The sequence below is a fragment of the Pseudophryne corroboree genome, chromosome 6 (genome assembly GCF_028390025.1).
Source record: "Pseudophryne corroboree isolate aPseCor3 chromosome 6, aPseCor3.hap2, whole genome shotgun sequence".
Classification (NCBI taxonomy): domain Eukaryota; kingdom Metazoa; phylum Chordata; class Amphibia; order Anura; family Myobatrachidae; genus Pseudophryne; species Pseudophryne corroboree.
The window spans coordinates 565,307,085-565,331,571 of NC_086449.1; the positions used below are offsets into that span (position 1 = coordinate 565,307,085).

At 45.8% G+C, this 24,487-nt stretch overlaps 1 protein-coding gene and 1 long non-coding RNA gene across 2 annotated transcripts in view; one reads left to right on the forward strand and one right to left on the reverse strand.

The window, feature by feature from the left end:
* Window positions 1-24,487, reverse strand: part of STAB2 (stabilin 2) — a 285,642-nt gene that overhangs the window by 254,064 nt on the left and 7,091 nt on the right. Inside the window, exons 2-5 of the mRNA XM_063927783.1 lie at window positions 12,818-12,951; window positions 10,893-11,008; window positions 5,494-5,579; window positions 4,512-4,581 (exon numbers count right to left, since the gene is read on the reverse strand). Coding sequence (XP_063783853.1) covers window positions 4,512-4,581; window positions 5,494-5,579; window positions 10,893-11,008; window positions 12,818-12,951 — 406 coding nt within the window. The remainder of the gene's footprint in view (window positions 1-4,511; window positions 4,582-5,493; window positions 5,580-10,892; window positions 11,009-12,817; window positions 12,952-24,487) is intronic.
* LOC134932929 (uncharacterized) overlaps window positions 1-24,487 on the forward strand; it is a 209,744-nt gene that overhangs the window by 42,332 nt on the left and 142,925 nt on the right. Inside the window, exon 2 of the long non-coding RNA XR_010179534.1 lies at window positions 7,037-7,150. This is a non-coding gene — a long non-coding RNA (uncharacterized LOC134932929). The remainder of the gene's footprint in view (window positions 1-7,036; window positions 7,151-24,487) is intronic.

The window sequence follows — 24,487 nt, forward strand, 5'->3', positions numbered from 1 at the left end:
CCATACAATGATAACTACATTTTCTTGAGGACCACACCACCTTTAAAGTAAAACAAATATAAAAAATAAAAGAAGAAACAAAAATCTTAATTATGAGCTGAACAAGTTTTTTAAAACAATGGATTTTTCTCTTGTATTTTTGTGCTATGTTTTGATGGACATGGGCAGTGGAACCAGGAACCCTCAGACAGCAGTCCGACTCTGCCTATGACTCCAGATTCCTGACTGTCCAAGGTTCTGAGATAGTCAGTGAACGCATAACTTAGCTCCATGGCCCGCATGTTTGACACCCCTGATGTAGGAGCATCTACATATGTAACGTAATATTTACTTTTAAGGAGACACACACACACACACACTATTAGTACAGACACACTGACATATAAATAAATAGTAGCGTAGGCTACCAACCATTCTACTATGTTACAGAGAGAGGTGTGAGTGCACTAGCCTCTCACAGTCACTCGGTGCATGTCAGTTGTAATCTCCAGCCAGGGCTGGTGCTAGGGTGTTCGGTGCTCCCCTGCAAACTATAAATTTGCGACCTCCCATACTTTACAAAGGGACAGCGCGCACCGAAAAAGGGGTGTGGTCTCACAAGGAAGGTGCGTGGCCACACAATAGTACCCCCATTTAAAACGCCGCCAGTAGTGGCGCTGATTACACATAACGCCCCAGTTTTAGCACAGCTTACATGTAATGCCCCAGTAGTAGCGCAGCTTACACATAACGACCCCAGTAGTAGCACTGCATACACATAACGACCCCAGTAGTAGCGCCGCTTACACATAACGACAGCAGTAGTAGCACCACTTACACATAATGCCCCAGTAGTAGTGCAGCTTACACGTAACGCCCCCAGTAGTAGCGCAGCTTACACGTAATGCCCCCAGTAATAGCGCAGCTTACACATAACGAACCCAGTAGTAGCACCGCTTATACGTAATGCCCCAGTAGTAACACCGCTTACACATAACGCCCCAGTAGTAGCACCGCTTACACATAATGAACCTAGTAGTAGCGCAGCTTACACTTAATGCCCCAGTAGTAGCGCAGCTTACACGTAACGCCCCCAGTAGTAGCGCAGCTTGCACATAATGCCCACAGAAGTGCAGATTATTCATATTCCCCCACCTCCCCCGCACACATACACATACATAAATACACACACACATACATACATACATACATACATACACACATACAGACTTTCTCACTTACTCTTCCTGGCTGACAGGATCTGGAGCAGCATGTCCTCATCTGTGGCACTGCACTCGGCTGCTCCCGTGTAGCTACACCCCCTCCACCCATGTAGCTCCACCCCCTTTTCAGACGTTCGGTCACTTCTAAAGTTCCACTGTCACAGGATGGGGAGATGAGACTTTAAGCTGCCGGTGCCGCTACCTGTCATGCAGTGACAGGCACAGCAGCCGGCAGAAGTAGGGAGGCCAGGTACAGCACTGAGGATGCAGAGCAGGGAGAGCACCTCTCCAGCCTGTTGCCTACCTACTCTGCATCCCTTTGCTGAGCGGGTAGCGCCGGGCCTGTCATCAGCACTTAAACGCATATAAATTAAAAACTATGAATGTGATGTTTTTGTGTTAAGTGTTCTTTTTGTGATCATGTAATCAGGGCTGTCTTAACAGCAGTGTAGGCCCCTGTACAAAACAATTCACTGGGGCCCCTACCCATACTTCAGCGGTAGGAGGGAGGAGTGATATCAGCGGTAGCTTTGATGTCCCACAGACGGTAGGGGGTGCTCTGTCTTCTGCTCAGCATGTAGGACCAGGAGCAGTAATTTCTTATAATTACTCCTTTACTGTGGTGGTAATGGTGTGGGGGCTATCAGCGGCAGCTTTGATATCCCAAGGGCGGTAGGGGGTGCTCTATCTTCTGCTCTGCATGTAGGACATGGAGCAATAATGTCTGATAATTACTCCTTTACTGCACAGGTGGTGGGAGGTGGTGCGGGAGGGAGAACACCAAACTGTAGAAGGGGGCATTGGGCTGAATGAAGGGGCCCCTGTACATGACCACGGTGGTAGGGGATATTTCATACGCAGGGAAGGAGTGGATAGTGAAGTGGGCTTAATATTCATAATTTTCTGGTGGGGGGGGGGGGGGGGGGCAGCTTGCTTGACTGCAGATATCTCCAGTTCCTGGGAATAGATTTCTTAGCTTTTAATGGGATAAAAAAAAACTAGAGAGTCACACCCTTCAGGAGGTACTGGGGACTTGGGGAGCTCAGGAGCCAGAGTAATCCTTTGTCGAATATATAAAACTGCATACCAGCTGTGTGGAGCTGGAGCAGGGACCGGCTGGAAGGCTGATATCTCTGGTTCTGGGCATAGTAGAGACAAGGTGCCAGTGTCCACTGAAAATTGAGAGTCCCAGCTTTTGTACTATCCCTGCAGAAAAACTCTAAATCAGACAAAACTCTAGTTATCCATCTCAGAAGAGCAATTAACAGGCTCGGATGATGACCACTGCTTTGAAGTCGGATATCTCTGTTTCCCTATGGATAATTTTCAAGAATCTGGTACCTCTGGAAAAGGACCCACGGCTATCAGCCTAGGACCCTTATACTCCTGGGGCCCTTGAGCAATTGCTCATTGAGCCCATAAAAAAGACAGCCCTGCATGTAATAATACACTCTAAGGGTCAGATATTCTAAGACTTGGATAGAGATTAAGCGTCAAGAGATAAAGGATCAACCAATCAGCTCCTAGCTAGCGATAGCCCCTACTTAATTGTAGTAGGGAGGGTGCCACTACTCCCACACCTGGTGTGCATTTTGATTTATATATTATACTTATAAGTCTTACAAAGTTATAAATCTCTGCATGGCCATGCCCCCTTGTTGCCATGCCACACACCCTTGCTCCAGCGCGCTGTCCTCCAGCGCGCTGTCTCTCTTCAATAGTAGGATCCCTCACAACCTCGGACCCCCGCCTGCCTAAATCCGGCCCTGGTGCCGTGATTAAAAAAAGTTTGGGAACCACTGCTCTAGTCATACATTATATCAGTGTACAAGCAACTGTTTTTCCCATAAAGCTAGTGGTAGCTTTGGCGTAATCATGAGTAGTTTCGCAATTGACCACATGTCGTTGCCAGTTTGGAAAGGAACCTCCAGAACGCAGTATAGTACATTGCTGCTGGTGGTGTGCAGCAAATTCAAAGCCGTCACAAATGAAATCTTTTAGTAATGGTAGCACTTAGGCCAGGTACACATCAGGCCGATATCGGCACAATTTGCCGCATCGGTGCGATAAATCGTGCATATCACTTTATATGCCCGATCGGACACTCCCATGGGTCTCATGCAACATCTTCTGGTCGTCCGTGCTGCATGGCCAACCAAAAGATGTTGCATGCGACCCTGGCCTGTACAGTGTAAGGAAGGACAGAACAAGGTACTGTATCGTTCCGTCATTCATTAACTCGGGCTAGTGTGAACGGAAAGGTCTGGGGTGAAAGAAAATCACCCAACGGCCTCATGTGTACCCAGCCTTACAGAGATATTCAATTTGCCTGCAATAATTGCGGGTTTAAAGTGTCGCCACCGGGGGCTATCTAATTAGCCCCAATAAGCTGGCACATGCCACGGCTTATCAGGGATTTTGCTTCACCTTCCTCTGGCAGGCGAAGCAAAATGCCTGATAACGGCCCCGTTTTCATCCGAAAACGGGGCTATTTCACCCGATCTACACAGGTTTCACTAAACCTGTGTATTTACTGGTGTAACTGCACTCGTTACCGGCCGAGCTAATTAAATAGCCCGATTGCAGCACCCGAAGAAACATCAGGGTTTTTACTCCCGATGTTTCTTCGGAGGCAAATTGAATATCCCCCTTAAAGTTCACAGTGTAAACCAGAGGTTCCCAAACTTTTTGCCTGGGGTGCCTCGGGACACTTGCAGGGGTGCCCTGGGTTGGTGGTCCAGGACCAATTCAAATTATTCATGGTCAATATAATAGGCAAAACCAGTGCTGGTGGCTGCCAGTCATAAAATATGTGGCCAAACAGAAGCAAATCTTGTCCCTCACCACACAACTGACCCTAAGGATGACATATAAATGCGATCTACTTAATTTAATATTTATTTCTAAATTTCTCAATAAGAAATTTTTGGCCTAGGGGTGCCGTGCAAAAAATTCTGATAATCTAGGGCGCCGTGATTCAAAAAAGTTTGGAAACCACTGGTGTAAACTATTCATGTCTCATTTTGATAGTGAGTAATTGTTTTCAAATGATGTCGTCACCATATCATTTTGAAATGTGTCAATATACTAATGTGTCTAGTAAGTAAGTACGTGATATCTAAATATACTAGGCAGTATTAATAATTCACAGCAAGAAATGTATGAGAATATGTGAAAACTAACAGAAAGTTAAACAGAAAAGCAAATGATTAGGGAAACAAATTAAACATTCGATGAGAAGGTTTTGAAATTGTTTTCAATAGTTACAAGCAACATTCAGTACTGGAATACAGATAGTATAAGACATACCTGAGCTGCAGTCCTGACCATACATATTGTCATCAGTACACTTCTCGCAAGCTGTTCCAGCAAATCCTTCCTAAACAAAGCTGGACATAGTTAGTTGAGGTTCATAATTAATATACGTAAATGCGTGATAATATAAATTCTTTGGGTATTTTTTTTTTCCGGTTTATTTTTTTACTATATTGAACTTTATTTCAAATTATCTGTATGTTTAACACATTGAAATATAAAAAAATGAGATTTCAGTTTGTTTTTGTATTTGTAATATGACATCATCAACCTCTTACTGCATTATATTGAGACGCAATTATGTAGATTTTGCCTTAACTAAAATGAAGAAATGAAAGTAATTTATAGGAACCTAATTAATCAATTGGGTAATGCTCAAGCTATATGCCCCAACAACAGATAACAAGTACAAAAGTAAAACTTCATGGAGGTTACATGGTAATAGGTAGTAGTGGGACTGATTCAGAGGAGAATGATTGTGGATGCAGTGGAGCGTTGTTTTGTTACTACACATGCCCCAAAGCCATACTGTGCAGGAGCAGTGATGGATTAGTGATGGTGAACGCACAAAGGATTTATTCGCAGAGTGAGTGACAGGTAGTCAGCATTTAGGGGAGGTAACAGGGTGGATAGATAAACAGAGGCGTGTCGGGACACTTTTTATTGGTGTGGCATATTAAACTGCTGCAAAGTTGATCGCAGCTGGACAGCCCTTGTCGTCTTAGGTGAGATGCTCATTCTGGGACAGCAAGGGTTTTCTCCAAGGTCCGATGGTGCGACTGATGTCCACCTGATGTTCCTGTTTCCAATTTTGTACATAAGCTGCATATGTGAAACGCCAGCAGTGAGCATCTCTAAGCACATGACTGCATTTGAGTCATTAGCATATTTTTGCAAGTCTGCTGTGTACAAAATCAAAGTTGCACATGCAACTGCTCACACCTCTGAATCAGGCCAAATATCACAGAGCACATACCTGACAAATGCAGGTACCATTTCCTGCCATCCCATCAGAGCATGTTCCTCTGTTGTTACATGGGGATGATGCTGCACCAGGACATTCTGTGAAAACATCATTAGTGACGTCAGTACATTTATTCACATTCATCAATACAAACAAACTAGTACAGTATATTGCCCAATGCACACATGTGAGGTCAAAAAGTGCAACCTGTTTGCTCCGTCAATGCCTGATTGGCCTATGTTTGCATAAAGGGGGTCATTCCAAGTTGATCGCTCGCTAGATATTTTTTGCAGCGCTGCAAACAGATAGTCGCCGGCTATAGGGGAGTGTTTGTTTGCTTTACAAGTGTGCTATCACATGTGCAGCCAAGTGGTACAAAAAAGTTTTGTGCAATTTCTGAGTAGCTCAGAACTTACTCAGCCGCTGCGAAAACTTCAGCCTGTCCGGGACCGGAATTGACGTCAGACACCCGCCCTGCAAACGCTTGGACACGCCTGCGTTTTTCCAACCACTCACAGAAAAGGTTCAGTTGACATCCATAAACGCTGGTTTGTGCTGGTCGGGATCCCTGTGTCGGTGTCGGTATTCCGACTGCCGGGATCCCGTCCGGCGGGATCTCGTACTGATCCCTGACAGGGCTCTGTTAAGAGCAGTAATGACTGGGCTGACCGGTTTGGGGCTGGTTGCCATTATGACAGCAGAACACTGCTCTACTATATTTGTCAGGATGGCTGGTTCTGCCTGGTGCTGGTTATTGGAAAATGGGTAGAACCCCATGCAGTTTTTAGCATTTATTTATGTTACCACTTTAAATCCATCATTACAACTGCCTATAATGAATTAGTGTGTATGTGTGTCCATGTGGTAGGAAATACATATTAAAAGCTCCATTGCTGTCAGGGACTAATATGATTGTCTATTACGTGTGTGCTATAGAAATAACTGTTAGATAATAATAATAATAAAAATAATAATAATAATAATAATAATAATTAGGTGCTGAAATGGAAATGCATTCTTCCTGAGAGATTTGCAAAAGTGAGAATGATAAACAGAAGGACAAAATAGCTACATGTTAAACAGATTAAAACCGTACTGAAATTTGTTTGTTACAAATTCCATTAACAAAGATAGAACTTGATTATCAAGCAAATCTATATAGTTAGAATGGGTAGTGGATTGTATATAGGGCTTAATTAATTTTTTTATTTTTTTAACAATGTCTAATGCAACTCTGGAATTTCATAGATCTATATTACACAATGAAACATGGGCTACAAATGTTGACCTTTACTAAATAAAGTTGATGCATAAGACAATGTCCATTAAAGTACAGATACAGGAAACTGAAGAGTTCAGAACAGTGTCTATTTCAAAGCAATCCACTTACAAGCAGCTCCTGTCAGCAGGTCACTAATTTTGAAATGTTCTATCTCATGTGGAAACATAGATAAGACAGATGAATCTAGTTTGTCATCACCTCCAGAACAGGTTTGCCAGCTAATCAGCCACTTTCCAGGCACAGGAAGGAACTGATTGCCATTTATGTTTTCAGAGCTGGTCTCCAGCACAATATGATAAGAACAGCAGAAACAATGACCCAGGCTTCAATCTCATAAAGAAGAGGAAAAGGTGGTATGGGCCAGATCTCAGTCATCATTTCAAGCAGGTGAGAATAATTGTTACTAAAATAATTTAAATAAGTTTTGTATATTCTTTTAAGACTGTTTGTACATATTTCAGTAGTACTGTAGTTTGATCATACAGATTATATAGCAACTTGTATTTTGGACTGCCATGCGCCATATCGCTAGTTATCGTGCGGCGCCTGTAGTTTAGGGATTCCAGTCAAAATTATTTACAAATCATGGGATTTCAGGATTACTGAGCTACTATCCCAGGATCCCGAGAATAATTTTCGTGATTGGGACAATGAAAACTAGTAAAGCAGCTCAAATCTCTATGCTGGAAATTGGTAATTAGTTGACTAGACTGGCGATGTGATGCATCCTGTATTATTCTAATACATTTTGGAGTCTTTTTTCATTTACTGAACGTACAACCTAAGAAAAAGCAGGGCGTCCAGGGTGTCATCACTAACTTGTCTTCAGATTTTTCCCCTATATAACCAGCTGCAGAGAAGGCACATTCAGGCTCTATGCTAAGTATATTTAAGCCCATGTCCATATATTCAGCCGTGATATCAGCTGCGATATCAGCTGCTGATTTAGCTGTACCTGTGTCATCACCATCATCATCATCATCATCTATATTAGGCAGAGTTACATGATGATGATCATCGCCATCGTTATCTGATCAGCCATTGTTATGAATCAAAAGGACTTTGCAGACAGTGTATGTACTTGTAGAGAACATTCATATTTTTGTAGAGAACATCACATACTGCATGGTGAAGGTCGTGCACTAGACGACACAACTGGTATTCAGCAACTACAAGTTTTTCAATTTGTATCACTACAATTGGACCATCATTTTCTACCCCTGCATCTCATCTCTGTCCCCCTCACCTTTCCCCCTGTTTCTCATCTCTACATTCCATTGTTTCCATTTCTCTCTCTTATCTCTGTCCATAATGACAGTCTTTCTCATACCTACCCCACCTCTTCCCCCTTTTAAGTCTCTCATCTCATCTCTGTCCCTAATCACCTTCGAGGTATGGAGAAGGGTGGGCAATGTTCGGACAGAGCTGTCCCTTCCTGTCTGCATCTGCACCTGCCCCCTCCACCTGCTGTTTCTGGGGGTGAGGAAGGGTGTTAGTGACACCCCCTCCCACATTCTGCAGCTAGCCAGGAAATTATATTATAGATACCATTTCTGAAATTTTCCCTAATCATTTTTAACTGGACTGCAGCTCAATATTCTGCAGATTGATTTAAAGAAAAATGTCCAGTTTCCATATATGATTTTATTTGTATTTATAGATTTCTTTAATTATCAGTTTAGATTTAACTGGACATCTTTCTCAGAATGTGGAAAAAAAATTGTAACAAAACACACAATATATAATCAAATATAATTCAGGGCAAGATACGTAATCAATCTATGCCCATGTATGTATGAGGGTGGCGAGAGTCACTGTACAACTGACAAGTAAAAGATACCTCAGGCACTCATTGGGGGGAATTCAAATGTTTGAAAAGTCAGTTGGGTGTCTATTTTTCCTGTCTATTAGATAGGAAAAAACAGACACCCAACTGACTTTTCAAACAATTGAATCTCCCCCATTGACCTAATAATAAAAATTGCTCTCTTATACGTATTAAAAGTAAAGAGCATTTAATGTAAGTTTGCAAACATACTGTAAACATTTCTAAATCACCTGACCTGAAACCCCAGACCACCTGTTACTCTCTTTTTCATTGCAGCATTCTCCATGTCCTGTCATTGTGTTACTACAAGTACAGTATGCATGACTGAGTATGCAGTGACAACATGCATTTGTCACTGCAACTGCTGCACTGAGATATTTCAAATTGTAGGAATGTGGTATCACGCCTTATTAGTGCATGTACCTGCCCTCAGCAGACCTTCAGCTAGTATCAGTACCTTGCATATGCTGTATGAATGTAATTATTTGTCATAACTCTCATGCTGGACACATTACAATATTTTCTCCAACACTTGTCTTCAACTGGTGTACTTGAACATTCTTCTTGATTCAATCCTTATCCTGATTATCATAATGTCTCTACTCCTTGGTCATGTCTTGACTTGCCTGTGGGCTCTTCTTCTGCCTGGGCCTACTTAATGGATCATCGGACAAGACACGGTTCCCAGGTCAAAGTCATTTTATTTAGCTGCACCTTGTGCCTATTGCAGGGGTGGCCAGACTTTTGGAGTCGGTGATCTACTTTGAAAGCTAAAAAGCTTTTGTGATCTACCTAGGAAGAATAATAGCGCGTGCAAAAAGTGGGCGTGGTATAACAAAGAGTGGGCGTGGCATAACAAAAAGTGGGCGTGGTATAACAAAAAAAAGGGACGCAGCCTTGCTGCACAGAGTGTAATGACTGTCTCGCATGACATAACACATTGGCCCCCACAGGTAAAAACCTCAAACACATTTGCCCCCACAGTGCCAGATACACATATGCCCCCACAGTGCCATATGCCCACAGTGCCAGATACAGATATGCCCCCACAGTGCCATGTGCCCACAGTGCCAGATATGCCCCCACAGTGCCAGATTACAGATATGCCCCCACAGTGCCATGTGCCCAGTGCCAGATATGACCCCACAGTGCCAGATATGACCCCACAGTGCCAGATACAGATATGCCCCCACAGTGCCATGTCTGTGCCCACATTGCTAGATATGCCCCCACACTGCCAGATTACAGATATACCCCCACAGTGCCATGTGCCCACAGTGCCAGATATGACCCCACAGTGCCAGATATGACCCCTTAGTGCCAGATATGACCCAACAGTGCCAGATACAGATATGCCCCCACAGTGCTAGATATGCCCCCACAGTACCATGTGCCCACAGTGCCAGATATGGCTCCACAGTGCCATGTGCCCACAGTGCCAAATATGGCCCCACAGTGCCATATTACCGATATGCCCCCACAGTTCCGTGTGCCCGCAGTGCCAGATATGCCCCCACAGTGCCAGATATGCCCCCACAGTGCCAGATTACAGATATGCCCCCACAGTGCCATGTGCCCGCAGTGCCAGATATTCCCCCACAGTGCCAGATATGCCCCCACAGTGCCAGATTACAGATATTCCCCACAGTACCATGTGCCCGCAGTGCCAGATATGCCCCCACAGTGCCAGATATGCCCCCACAGTGCCAGATTACAGATATGCCCCCACAGTGCCATGTGCCCGCAGTGCCAGATATGCCCCCACAGTGCCAGATATGCCCCCACATATGCCCCACATTGCCAGATATGCCCCCACTGTGCCATGTGCCCACAGTGCCAGATATGCCCCCATAGTAGTGCTCACCGTGCTGTGTGGAGAGCGTAGCACGCGCTTCTCCTGCCTGCCGCCCTGCCCCTCAGTCTGATCTCCGGCGGTGACGGCAGCATGTATATCTCAAATCAGGCGCCGGTCCCCGAGCTCTGATTGGCTAACGGACCGGCACCTGATTTGAGCTATACACTCCGCCGTCACTGCCGGAGACCAGACTGAGGGGTAGGGCGGCAGGCAGGAAAGGCGCGGCTTTGGGTGGATGGGCGGCGGATCGCGATCAACTGGTCGCATGTCCGCGATCGACCAGTCGATCGTGATCGACTGTTTGGCCACCCCTGGCCTATTGTGTTCTATTACCTCTCTACTATGAGCATCAATATACATGTGAGAGGCCAGCATGCTGGGATGTGGCACCTCTGCCAAGAGTTGGCACCTAAGACTAACAGAGAATCAATATAGAAAACACTTACCCATACAATCAGGTCCCCAAAACCCAGGGCAACACTTTGGCTGAAGTGTTTCCATAGTACACATATGTCGACAACCAGGTAATGAGAGAGAGTAGGCTTTTATGTCCAGAAAATACCTTGGAAGAAAAATATGAGCATTAATAGTAACTGTAAACATTATACATTTCAAATAGATATTAAACCACACACACACACACACACACACACACACACACACACACACACACACACACACACACACACACACACACACACACACACACATTTTACATCAATTATATTAATGAAGTAGAGGATACTGCAGTGTAAGAACAAGTGAGAATGATTTGCACAAGAAACTCTGTTCTGGGCTGAATGGAGGGTCGAATTTACTAAGTGGCCAACTGGCGTGTTAATAGCATGTTTGGCAAAGTGAAACTATCGAAAAAGTAACTTAACCCTCAAATAATTCAGTAAGACATTGATGAATATGTAATGATTAGCAATATTACTAAAATACGTAGTTGGCATAAAATGTACTGGTTCACTGTGGAATTATTTAACTTATTTATTAACTAGTTCATTATAGGCGCATTATTCCTTTTTCCTGGTGACCTTTTTAAAAATAATCAGGATCATTACTGAGATGTAACACAGGCATCAGCTCTATGTGATATCACTGGGCACATTTTATATGTGATTTGCGAAGGTGGTGACTACTGCCAGGGCCGTTTCTAGACCCTGTGGCGCCCAGGGCAAAAGTTTCCTTTGGCGCCTCCCCCCCACCAGGCAAAACAGGGTTAGTGCGCGCCGAAGGTGCGTGTAAAAAATAGGGGCATGGCTTCATAGGGAAGGGGCGTGGCCCCTGTAGTTGTGCCCCCAGTAGATTTGCCCCAATAGATGTGCTTTGTACTATATGAAGAGAAACTGAGTTCTAATTGGCCAATACATTTTGTCTATATAGTTTAAAGAATATACAGTGTGTATATATATATATATATATATATATATGTATACAGGTTGAGTATCCCTTGTCCAAACTTCTAAATCCCACATTTTTGGGTACCCTACTGAGATAATGACATATATATTATATATTATGTGTATATATAGATATATTATATAGATATATAATATAATATACATATATACTGTATGTGTCATTATCTCAGTAGGGGACCCAAAAATGTGGGATTTAGAATTTTGGATAAGGGATTCTCAACCTGTATATATATATATATATATATATATATATATGAGTCTCCATAAAGGATTTGTAAATAGGATTTGGTTTCGTATTCCTTCTACGTGGCAGGTTTAATTGCCCACAGTGTTTACCGTGTGGGTAAACCTCAGATTTTAATACATTTTCCCTGCATTAAACCTGCAGGTAGTGCACACTAACCCATAGAGTCTGCGTTAAGTACTGGAATCTACGGCTTCCCTGCGCATTAAGCCTCAGAGAGTACAGTTAACATGGGGTTTTCCTCTCAGCTCATGTGGCTGCTAGGAAAAATCCATGTTGAGTGCACCCTCTTGGGCTTCATGCATGAGGATGCTGCACTTAAATTGAATAGATCCAGGCTAATTGAATATGTCCCATTGTGATCTTGGTGATCCTGCTTCAAAAATATATCTGCAAGTGCAGATTCTTTGGGTGGAATTCAAATGTTTGAAAAGTCGGTTGGGTGTCTGTTTTTTACTGTCTATTAGATAGGAAAAAACAGACTCCCAATTGACTATTCAAACATTTGAATCTCCCCCTTTATTTGTATCCACAATGAAAATCAGTAGTTTTCCATAGATCATTTGAAGAAGAACAGAATAAGATTAGTTGAAAAAAAGCCACACAATAAAGCAGTTTGTGGACAGAAAAGAAAGGAAATATTTCATGATATTCTAATGTAATATAAATAATTCTGATAGACATAGTAAAATAGAATTACCGGCAGTCTCTCATTCCACTCCCTGTGCTGACTTTCTCAAAGCCATAGGAACAATTTTTAGCATAATTTAAAGAACATGAGACACATTCTGTTTTGGATGTAATCTTTTGTTTTTCATCACACCTACTTTTTACCTGTAGTAGGAAATAAAATTAATAAATGAATACATAAATATTTTTAAATTATATATTTTAAATTTTCAATATAAAAATTCTAAATAATACATTTACCAGGGGTCACACAAGTAGCAATAACAGGCATGTAAACATGTAATGAAAGAGGCAGAGATCACAACTTCACAAGATAGAAACAAAGAATTTGACAGCAGATAAGAACCACGCGGCCGATCTAGTCGGGTCGGGCAGTCAGGAGTCCACCAGCCAGCATACCTCCGTCAGTATCCCGGCAACAGAATGCCGGTGGGGTGGGGGGTGGGGCGACCGCAAGAAGCCCCTGGCCGTGCTCACTGCGCTCACCACGATGCGGGCTCGGTGGGTATGTGTGTATTATACAAAGAGGGAGAGGTACAGGAAACAACTAATGCTGGCCATACACTACTAAACGATTACTGTTCAAATCAGCCAACTAGTTGGCCAGTTGGGGTCGGTAGGATATACCGCCGCCCGGGATGCTGAACGTCAGGTTTCCGACATCGGCATCCCGAGTGGTAGAATGCTGGCAGGGGTGCGAGTGCAACAAAGCCCCTTGCGGGCTCGCTGTGCTCACCACAGGTTCTATTTTCCCTCTATGGGTGTTGTGGACACCCATAGAGGGGGAATCACCTACCTCGCAGGTATACCACCCCTGTCTGGATCCCGGCATTGGTATTGTGACAGCTGAGATCCTGGCGAGCGGTATGCTAACCGCATATCAGCAAGTTAGTACAACATCCGTGTAGTAAGTGTGAGCAAATGATAATCTGCCATTTACGTGACAGAAGGTGAAGAAAAACATGTATGGTTTCTCTCAGCTAGTTGGGCGATTATTGTTTCAGTGTAGGAGGAAAGTTGGACACTTTCCTCCCAACTGAGCAATCAGCTGTCAGAAGTAGGTGAAAACTGACTGCCTGCAGGGCTGTTTCAGGTTAATGAGTCTTTGGGGACTGCTTTATAAATTAAAGACAATATTAAAGGAAGGCAAATAGTTCCAGCCGCTCCTAGCTGGAACTATTTTTCCTATTTTCAGGCATTGTATGCTTTTTTTTCATATGTGCCCTGGACTACGTAAGGACAATGGGACAAATTACAGTAGTATGAAATAAAAGAAGCCTGAAACTTGGTATGGTGTTTTCATGGTTCCACCACCTGGCTGGCATTGCACAGTGCTGGTTACCCTGATTTCAGGGGGAATTCTCATTGATTTTTCCCTTGATTTTGGGAGTAAATAGCACAGGACAGTAAGCTACCATGTGTGTAAGAATATAGAAATTATTCATTCAATTTTTTTTATTACTAAATAACAGAAAAAAATGGCAAATTTATTTTTTCATAAATATTCTCACATATTAATAAAATCCACCGAAATAAAATATGAAGCCAATCGGTTGTTTTTATAAGTTGCTTTAATGAATTGAGTGGCATCCACTTGTGTACAATTAAAGTGTTTCAACTGAATTAAAATGAAGTACACCTGGCTGGTGCCATAGTTGTGTGTCACAGTGACAGACTATTGGAATGGATTGTATTGGGAGAAGATTTATATTTAATTAAGTCAGAGAACCCACATTCTTGTGTCTTACTTGTAAAAAAAAAAAATGTCCTGCAATAATCAAACCTTAATTCCATCCATAATCTGGGAAATTAATATAAAACTGCTGTTTACTAAGGTGTTTACTAACGTGTTTACTAACGTTCCCTATCTAGTCTGATAGAGCCTGAGCAATATTGCAAATTATCCAGATGTGCAAAGATGGTAGAGGCCCAAACAGATTTACAGCACTAATTGTAGTTAAATGTGCTTCTACTAAGTAATCAATAAAGCAATGGGATGACTATATAATCAATTACTGTCTGTTGTGTTCTAAGGAAAATCCTCAGAAAAGTTTTCTTAATGTAAAATTGTACATTCTGTTAACTTGATCTGTGGTAAAAAAAAAAATCCATAATAAGTATATTATGATTGCATAATGTAAGAAGGTAAAAAGGTGAAAATAATAAATGATGTTAATTTTGTTTATAGCAAGTGTTTTTTTTATGTTATACATAATACGGCAATTGTTAGCATCATACCATGACCAGGGTAGGATTAACAATGGGGCTGATGGAGCTGCAGCTTCAGGCCCACTCTCCAGAATAGGCCCATAGCTTCAGCAGATCTCTGTGCTGCTGTAGATAGGAAACAAATGTTTCCTTCTACTGCAGCCTCCAGCGTTCTAAACCCCGCCCCCTTCTGCGTCAACATCCCCCCCCTCTACCTCCGTGCCGAGTCCAGCCTGCTCTGCTGCTCACTTCTGCTGGTGTACATGCTGAGATGGTAGCATCTAGTTACATACCTCCCAACATTGAGGTGTAAGCAGAGCCGGCCCTAACCAATATGATGCCCTAGGCAAGATTTTGGCTGGTGCCCCCCCTAGCACCACCGCTGGTACCGCCTCTGACCTTGCACCTCTTTCCCAGCACCATCACTGCTCACCCATAACAGTCCTTATTTTGGTGTTTGTACCCCTTATATTTTAAATAGGAACAGGTCGCACATTTGGTGCACAGCACAAAAAGGTGTGTGTTTTTACTGACAAGGGGCATGGCCACACAATAGTACATCCAATTCAAATTACGCCACACTGTACTGCAACTTTATTCACATTTGATCATGCGATAGTGTCCATAATTCACATTACATCCCACAGTAGTATCACTTTATCTTATAAACTTGACTCCTCACAGTAGAGCTCCTTATTCACATAACATCATACTGAATTGCTCCTTACTCACATTACACCACACCCTATTGCTCTTTATTCACATTAGACAACACAGTAATGCCCTTTCTATATGCAACGCCACATAGTAGAGCACCTTATACACATAATGCCACACATTAGTAATGTATTTATACACATAATACCACACAATAATGCCCCTTACACATATGCCGCACATTATTAATGCCCTTATACACACAGTGACACACATAGTGCCCCCTACACATTTGCTGCACATTATTAGTGCCCCTATACACTTAATGACATAGTGCCCCTTACACATATGTTGCACTTTATTAATGCATTTTTACATGACACACATAATGCTCCTTACACATATTCTGAACACTACTGTTACACATATTCTGAACACTCCTTACACATATTCTGAGCACAACCAACCCACTCACATGCACACAGCACTCACACTGCCACTAACACTGTGACCTCTGCCTCTGCTTGGATACAGATGTGTCCTCATAAATCTTGCCTCAATGCTAACGTCGAGCACCTTTTTTATGAAAATGCATCTTATTTGCATTGCTATGTGGCTAAGATGCACAAGCAGCTTCTGCTGATTAAAATTATATGCAGCATGCCTATATACTATGTGAGACTGTGGCTGTATCTGCATATGAAATGCTACACACAGAATATAAGTAAGCATGCCGCATATCATTTTAATCAGCAGAAGCTGCTGATGCCCCTAGGCATATCAAATGCCCTAGGCAATTGCCTAGTTTGCCTATGCCTATGGCCGGCTCTGGGTGTAAGTGAGACTCTGGCACGCCGAAGTGGCACCCGTGTCCAAAAGGGACGTGGTCTCATGAAAAGGGGCGTGTCTTAGTGGGGATGATGAGTCCACAAGTCACGCCTCCCGAATTAATCACTTAGGCGGCATGGGCAGCGCTCTGTGAGCTGCTGGCATGCCCCCAGCCTCTTTGTATCCCATAAATAGCCGCATGCACACAGCGTCTATTCACCGCTGCTCTGCTAGGCAGAACAGAGAGATGGGAGCCTCCCAACTGCCCCCCTCCCCCCCCCCCCACCACCACCACGGGACACTGCAGCCTGCGGGTGGGACAGCAGGATAGTTCAGAAAAAAACTGGACTTTCCCATGAAAATCAGGTCAGTTGGGAGGTATGCAGTTACCCTTCATGGAGAGGACCTTTCCTATAATCCCCTGGGTCCATGTCACTAACTATATGGAATAATCTCCTATGGCGATCAAAGCGAGACCCCGAGCCCGAAGCGTGGCGAGCTAAGCGAGCCTGTGAGGGTACATTGGTGCATATATAAAACAAAATAACCTAAAACAAATGGAGAACGGATAAAAGATTAACATGCTGTAAGGGCGGAAGTTCTTTCCTGCCCTCTCGTGCTGTCACTTCCTGGTCCTTTCCACGAGAGGGAGCATAGCCACAACCATGCTGGGATGCTGTAATTGGTCCCTCCCCCAGTAATGGGCTGTCCTGCTGCTGCATTTGAGTGAGTAGACGGAAACGTCCAGATAGCCCCTCCCACCTCTAGGACCAGGCCCGCCCCCTCCAGCCAGTGGCGGATCCAGCAGGGGGTGATGAGGGCGATCGCCCCGTAACACATCAACCCAGCCCCACCCATTTATTGTTCCTGCGAACAGCAGAGGTCGGGGGAGCTGTGTGTGATGGCTGGGATCTGACCACATTGAGTCAGGGTAGGTGAGATGGCGCTGGGTGGGACCACCCAGTGTGCCCCAGACCAGCGGCAGTTGCAGAACCACTCTCTGCGCGCCATGGCCTTGTCGCTGCACTGCCAAGGTTCACCCTTAGTTCCGATGAGTCAGCAATTAGATTGTGGACGCATCAGGAGGCTGCCTTACACATGCTGGGTGACCTTGCCCTGTGCTGAGCAGCCCCCAGCATGTGCAGAGATTAACGCAGATCTGGCTGTGTATGCATCGATCTGCGTTCATCTCTGAATAACCGACGTAGAATAGTGATAGTGTGTGGAGAGGTAGTGCAGTACGGTGGTGTGGATAGGTATCGCAGAATGGTGGTGTGGGAAGGTAGCGCAGTAATGTGGTGTGGGAAGTTAGCGCAGCACAGTGGTGTGGGAATGTAGCACAGTAATATGGTGCAGGAAGGTAGCGCAGTACGGTGGTGCTGGAAGGTAACGCAGTAATGTGGTGTGGGAAGGTAGCGCAGTACGGTGGTGTGGGAAGGTAGTACATTACAGTGGTGTGGGAAGGTAGCGCAGTAATGTGGTGTGGGAAGGTAGCTCAGTACGGTGGTGTGGGAAGGTAGAGTAGTATGGTGGCGTGGGAAGGTAGCGCAGTATGGTGGCGTGGGAAGGTAGAGCAGTAATGCGGTGTGGGAAGGTAGCGCAGTACAGTGGTGCGAAAAGGTAGCACAGTAAGGTGGTGCGGGAAGGTAGCGCAGTAATGTAGTGTGGGAAGGTAGTGCAGTAATGTGGTGCAGGAAGGCAGCGTAGTACGGTGGTGTAGGAAGGTAGCGCAGTACGGTGGTGTGGGAAGGGAGCACAGTAATGTGGTGTGGGAAGGTAACGCAGTACGGTGTTGTGCAAAGGCAACAAAGTACGGTGGTGTGGGAAGGTAGCACAGTACGGTGGTGTGGGAAGGTAGTTTAGTAGTGTGGTGTGGGAAGGTAGCGCAGTACGGTGTTGTGGAAAGGTAGCGCAGTAATGTGGTGTGGGAAGACAGTTTAGTAATGTGGTATGGGAAGCAGAGGCGTCACTCACCTCTTTTGTACCCGGTGAGGCGTGGCTTTGCGGAGAGGGCATGGCTTCACAGGGTGACCCGCGGGAGGGGCATGGCTTCACAGGAGGAGGCATGGCTAAGCGCCCCGACCCGCATATATTGTCACTCCGGGGGTCCGGGAGTTGCGGCCTGCCCCCAGAGACTGGCGTGTCTGCAGTTCCAGCTCCTACATGGTGACAGGAGCCGGGTTGCTGCACGTAATGTTACAGTGGTGTGGGAAGGTAGCACAGCAATGTGGATTGGGTAGGTACACGTAGTGCGGGAATGTAGTCCGGAGAGGTAGGGCAGTGTAATAGTGTGGCGATATAATGTGGGAGGTAGCACAGTGTTATACTGCAGGGATGTAGTGCAGTGATGAAGTGTGAATAAGATCATAGTGATATACTGTGGGTATGTAGTGTGGGGAAGTAGCACTGTTATGTATGGTAGCATAGTCAGGGCCGTCTTTTCATATCAGCTCAGCCACTCAATGGGCTAATGGCTGAGGGTCCCCGTTTTCCAGGGGTACCAGAGTTTTGAAAACCGACCTTGGGGAACCGGAGATATCCAACTTCAAAGCAATGGTCCCCATCCAAGCCTGTTAATTGCTATTTCCAGCTAGATATCTTGGGTTCTGTCTGACTTACAATGTTTCTGAGGGTATACTCCTCCTTTCGGTGGACACTGGCAGCTTGCCTCTACTATGCTCAGAACCAGAGATCTCAGCCTTCCAGCAGCTGGTCCCTGCTCCAGCTCCTCACGCCTGGTATGCAGTTTTATATTTTTGTTGTTGATTGCTCTGGCTCCTGAACTCTGCTCCCCAAGTCCCCAGTACCTCCTGAAAGGTGGGACTCTCTAGTCCTTATACCACTGAAGACTAAGAAATCTTTTTTCAGGAACTTGGAGATATCTGCAGTCAAGCATGCTGCCCTCCCACCAGAAAATGATGAAGCCCACTCCACCATCCACCCCTCCCATGTTTATTAAACACCCCCTATCACCCTGGCAGTCATGTACCGTGGTCCCTTCATTCAGCCCAATGACCCCTTCTATATTTTAGTGTTCTCCCTCCTGCCCCATCTCCCACCATCTGTGCAATAAAGGTCCTACATGCTAAGCGGAAGATAGAACATCCCCTATCACCCAGGGACATCAAAGCTGCCGCTGATACTACCCCCCATCCCTACCGCTGTAGAATGGGTAGGGGCCCTAGTGTATTGCTTTGGCCAGGGGCCTTCACTTCTGTTAAGACTGCCCTGAGCATAGTGATGTAGTGCAGGAAGGTAGCTTAGTGATGTAGTGCGGGGATGTAGTGCAGTGATATAGTATGTCACCACACCCCCACTTCCCATCCGGGAGAACTTCTCTACGGCGCTGATCACACTACCTGCGATGGCACGTAATAGGCCCACCCTAAATCTCCGCTCCAGGCCCATGTGGACCTTAATCTTGCACTGATCATAACACATAGTGAATGTCCTGCTAATATCAGATCATCTAGGAGCAGTGCTATTTTTCCGCAGAAACCAGCAGGAACTCAGTTCCTGCACCTCTCATTAAATATAACATAATCAGGAACTGATCTATCTATCTATCTATCTATCTATCTATCTATCTATCTATCTATCTATCTATCTATCTATCTATCTATCTATCTATCTATCTATCTATCTATCTATCTATCTATCTATCTATCTATCTATCTATCTATCTATCTCACTTTTGTAATAGCTCCACCTCCAGACCCGTAGTTCCTGAAACAAATAGAGTGCCTATGGGAGTCAATGCTTTCCAGGTAAGATACAGTTTGCAATAGGTAAGGGCAGATTGGCTTATTACAGTTTGAAAATTAAAACTAGCCGGTTGCTATGGTTGCATCACACAGCTATTTTACCATAGTGGAATGTATTTTTTATAAAAGTTCCATTGTACTTACTTAGGAACATTGCTCATGTATTAATGTCAGGTGAAATTGATATAAACTACACATTTATAAATGGTGGTTTTATTTAGCTTCTGATAGTCACTTAAACTAACGACATCTGTGGTTATCTGCATTAGCAAATCAGATTCAGTCACCACACTGTACAGTACTATAAACAAGTGTAAGAATAATGATTATTGTTAATGTTATGATAATTGTTCTTTATTGTCTCAGTAAGGCCGGGTACACATCTGAATGATGGGCGGGATGATTTCACTTCATCCTGGACCATGCCAGATTTCCTGTACACGCTGCCTGATGTAATGAGTGATAGACAACTCGTTCCATTCTTCATTAACATTCACAGTGGCGCATACAATATCTTTTGATTAACCGCACAGTACAGTCAACCAAAGATCTCGTATCCGGCACACGGGAGCGCACAACCGGACTTACACACTAAACGATATGCACAATTTGTTGGTCCAATATGACAAATCGTGCCAATATCATTTAGATATGTACCTGGCCCAAAAGAGGCAGCTAGACCTGTCATGCCCAATTGAAATGGTGTGGAGTTGAATGATACACATCATAGCTAAAAACTGGCATTACCATTTGTTGAAGATTATATTTGGTGATATTGTAAATAGAATTTGCTTATATTAACAACTCAGGGGGTAATTCAGACCTGATCGTAGCAGCAAATTTGTTAGCAGTTGGGTAAAACCATGTGCACTGCAGGTGGGGCCAGGGGCGGAACTACTGGCGGGGCAGGCAGTGCATTGCACTGGGGCCCCGCCGCACTCAGGGGCCCACAGCCGCCGGCCGGCATTTAGAACAGATTGACATGCGGACGAACGTCCGCATGTCAATCTGCGGTCTCCTCTCCCTCCCGGCTGCGGTGCCTGCTCCCCCGGCCCCCCCTCCCCCCCCTATGTGTTGGAGGGACACGAGCGCATCGCGCGTCTCTCCTGTGTCCCTCCTGGCTCTCCCCCAGCTGTCTAAGGAAGCATGTGCCGTTCGTGAGCTCTGATTGGCTCACGAACGGCACTTCCTTCATTAGACCGGCCGGGGGGAGAGCCAGGAGGGACACAGGAGAGACGCGCGATGCGCTCGTGTCCCTCCAACACATAGAGGGGAGAGGGGGGAGGGGGGGCCGGGGGAGCAGGCACTGCGGCATATACCTGGCACTGGGGGGACAGATCTGGCACTGGGGACATATACCTGGCACTGGGGGGATAGATCTGGCACTGGGGACATATACCTGGCACTGGGGGGACAGATCTGGCACTGGGGAAATATACCTTGCACTGGGGGGGCATATACCCGGCACTGAGGGCATGTACCTGGCACTGGGGGGGCATATACCCGGCACTGGGGGGGGGCATGTACCTGGCACTGGGGGCATGTACCTGGCACTGGGGGCATATACCTGGCACTGGGGGGGGCATATACCTGGCACTGGGGGGGGGGGCATATACCCAGCACTGGAGGCATATACCTGGCACTGGGGGGGAAGCAGGCACTGGGGGGGGGGAATATCTGGCACTGGGGGCATATACCTGGCACTGGGAGCATATAACTGGCACTGGGGGGCATGTACCTGGCACTGGGGGCATATACCTGGCACTGGGGGCATATACCTGGCACTGGGGGGGAATATCTGGCACTGTGGGAGAATATCTGGCACTGGGGGGGCATATACCCGGCACTGGGGGCATATACCTGGCACTGGGGGGGGGGAAGCAGGCACTGGGGGGGCATATACCTGGCACTGGGGGCATATAACTGGCACTGGGGGCATGTACCTGGCACTGGGGGCGTATACCTGGCACTGGGGGGGAATATCTGGCACTGTGGGAGAATATCTGGCACTGGGTGCATATACCTGGCACTGTGGGGGAATATCTGGCACTGGGAGCATATGTGGCACTGGGAGCACGGCCCTAGCAACAAGCACTACCCACTAGCAACGAGCATGACACCCAGTGCATGAAACCCCTGGCAACGAGCATGACATCCTGGCACCGTGCATGGAACCAAGTGCATGAAACCCCTGGCAACAAGCAGGTAATTTAAAAGTAATTGGAAGCCTTACTGTAGAACTTAATGTGTAATGGGCATTACGGTGTGTGGCATAATGTATCACGGACATTGCGGTGTGTGTCATAATGTTTCAGGCATTACGGTGTGTTGTATACTATATCACGGGCATTGTGGTATGTGCTATAATGTATCAGGGGCATTGCAGTGTGTAGCATAATGTATAACGGGCATTGCGATTCCTGGCATAATGTGTCACACGCATTACGGTGTGTGGAATAATGTGTCACAGGCATTACGGTGTGTGGCATAATGTGTCGGGGGCATTACGGTGTGTGGCATAATGTGTCGGGGGCATTACAGTGTGTGGCATAATGTGTAGGGGGCATTACGGTGTGTGCATATTGTGTCATGTGCATTATTGTCAGTGATCGCAAAAACGCGCTATGGCGCGTATTTTACCCAGAAACAGCCGCCCAGGACTCACATTTAGAAGATGAGCGGGTCCCACAGGACGCGCTCATCTGAATATGTGTTTGCATGTGTTAAGCCTGTCAGCGGAATGCAGGAGGTGACTGGCTGTTTCCTCGGCCAATCACCTCCTGTAGTCTCCATCCAATCACAGCCTGCAGCATCTCCCGCTTTGAATCCTGCTCCCCGCCAGCACATGAATCTGTGCTGCAGGGCTGACAGACTGGCCCCGCTCATCCGGCTCCACTGCCGCTCTGCCGCCAGCACCCTCCTCTGCAACTGGGAGTACAGCTCCGGATCTGCCCGCCGCCACCCCCCTACCCGGGACCCGCTCAACGCCCCACCGAGACCCGACAACTACCTTCCAGCAGGAGCCGGCCGGGCTGCGCAGCTCCCGCTGTAGGTAAGCAGTAGACAGTGCTGCATCGCCCCGCTTCACCTGGAGTAGCTGGTGCAGATGCGGGATGTCCGGGGGCTGCAAGCTCCGTGTGTGCAATGTGAGGCCGCTCAGAGTGTCAGGGCCTCACTGACACCATTTTTCTGACAGCACAGTGCAGTGAGTGCACTGGCACAAGTAGCCAGCCTGCGCCGCAGCATGAAGGAGCTATCTGTGAAATCGCAAGCAGAGGCTGGCAAGAAGGAGCTCCTCCGATCGCTTCCCCTGACGGGCTGGCCACTGCTAAATATACCAGTAATCAGTACAACTGTGCAGTGACACTGACTTTCCCATTGCACCTGGGGCTCCACTACTTTGACACAGTTGGAACTGATTATCGGTATATTTAGCAGTGGCCAGCCCGTCAGGGGAAGCGATTGGACGAGCTCCTTCTTGCCAGAGAACAGCCTCTGCTTGCGATTTCACATAGAGCTCCTCCAGGCTGCGGCTACTACAGGCGCAGTCTGGCTACTTGTGCCAGTGCACTCACTGCACTGTGCTGTCAGAAAAAATGGTGAGTGTCAGTGAGTTGCTGCTGGGGGCGGAACCACTTGTGTCAAACGGCTCCTTCGTGCAACTGGAGGTGATAAGTGAGTGGTTACTGCAATGTGCCTCAGTGCTCTACCAGGCGCATTGTGTATAATAACGTGCTCTACCAGGCGCATTGTGTATAATAACGTGTTCTACCTGGCGCAATGTGTATGATAACGTGCTCTACCTGGCGCAATGTGTATGATAACGTGTTCTACCTGGCGCAATGTGTATGATAACGTGCTCTACCTAGTGCAATGTGTATAATAACGTGCTCTACCTAGTGCAATGTGTATAATAACGTGCTCTACCAGGCGCATTGTGTATAATAACGTGCTCTACCAGGCGCATTGTGTATAATAACGTGTTCTACCTAGTGCAATGTGTATAATAACGTGCTCTACCAGGCGCATTGTGTATAATAACGTGTTCTACCTAGTGCAATGTGTATTATAACGTGCTCTACCTGGCGCATTGTGTATAATAACGTGTTCTACCTGGCGCAATGTGTATGAAAATGTGCTCTACCAGGCGCATTGTGTATAATAACGTGTTCTACCTGGCGCAATGTGGCTGATAACGTGCTCTACCATGCGCATTGTGTATA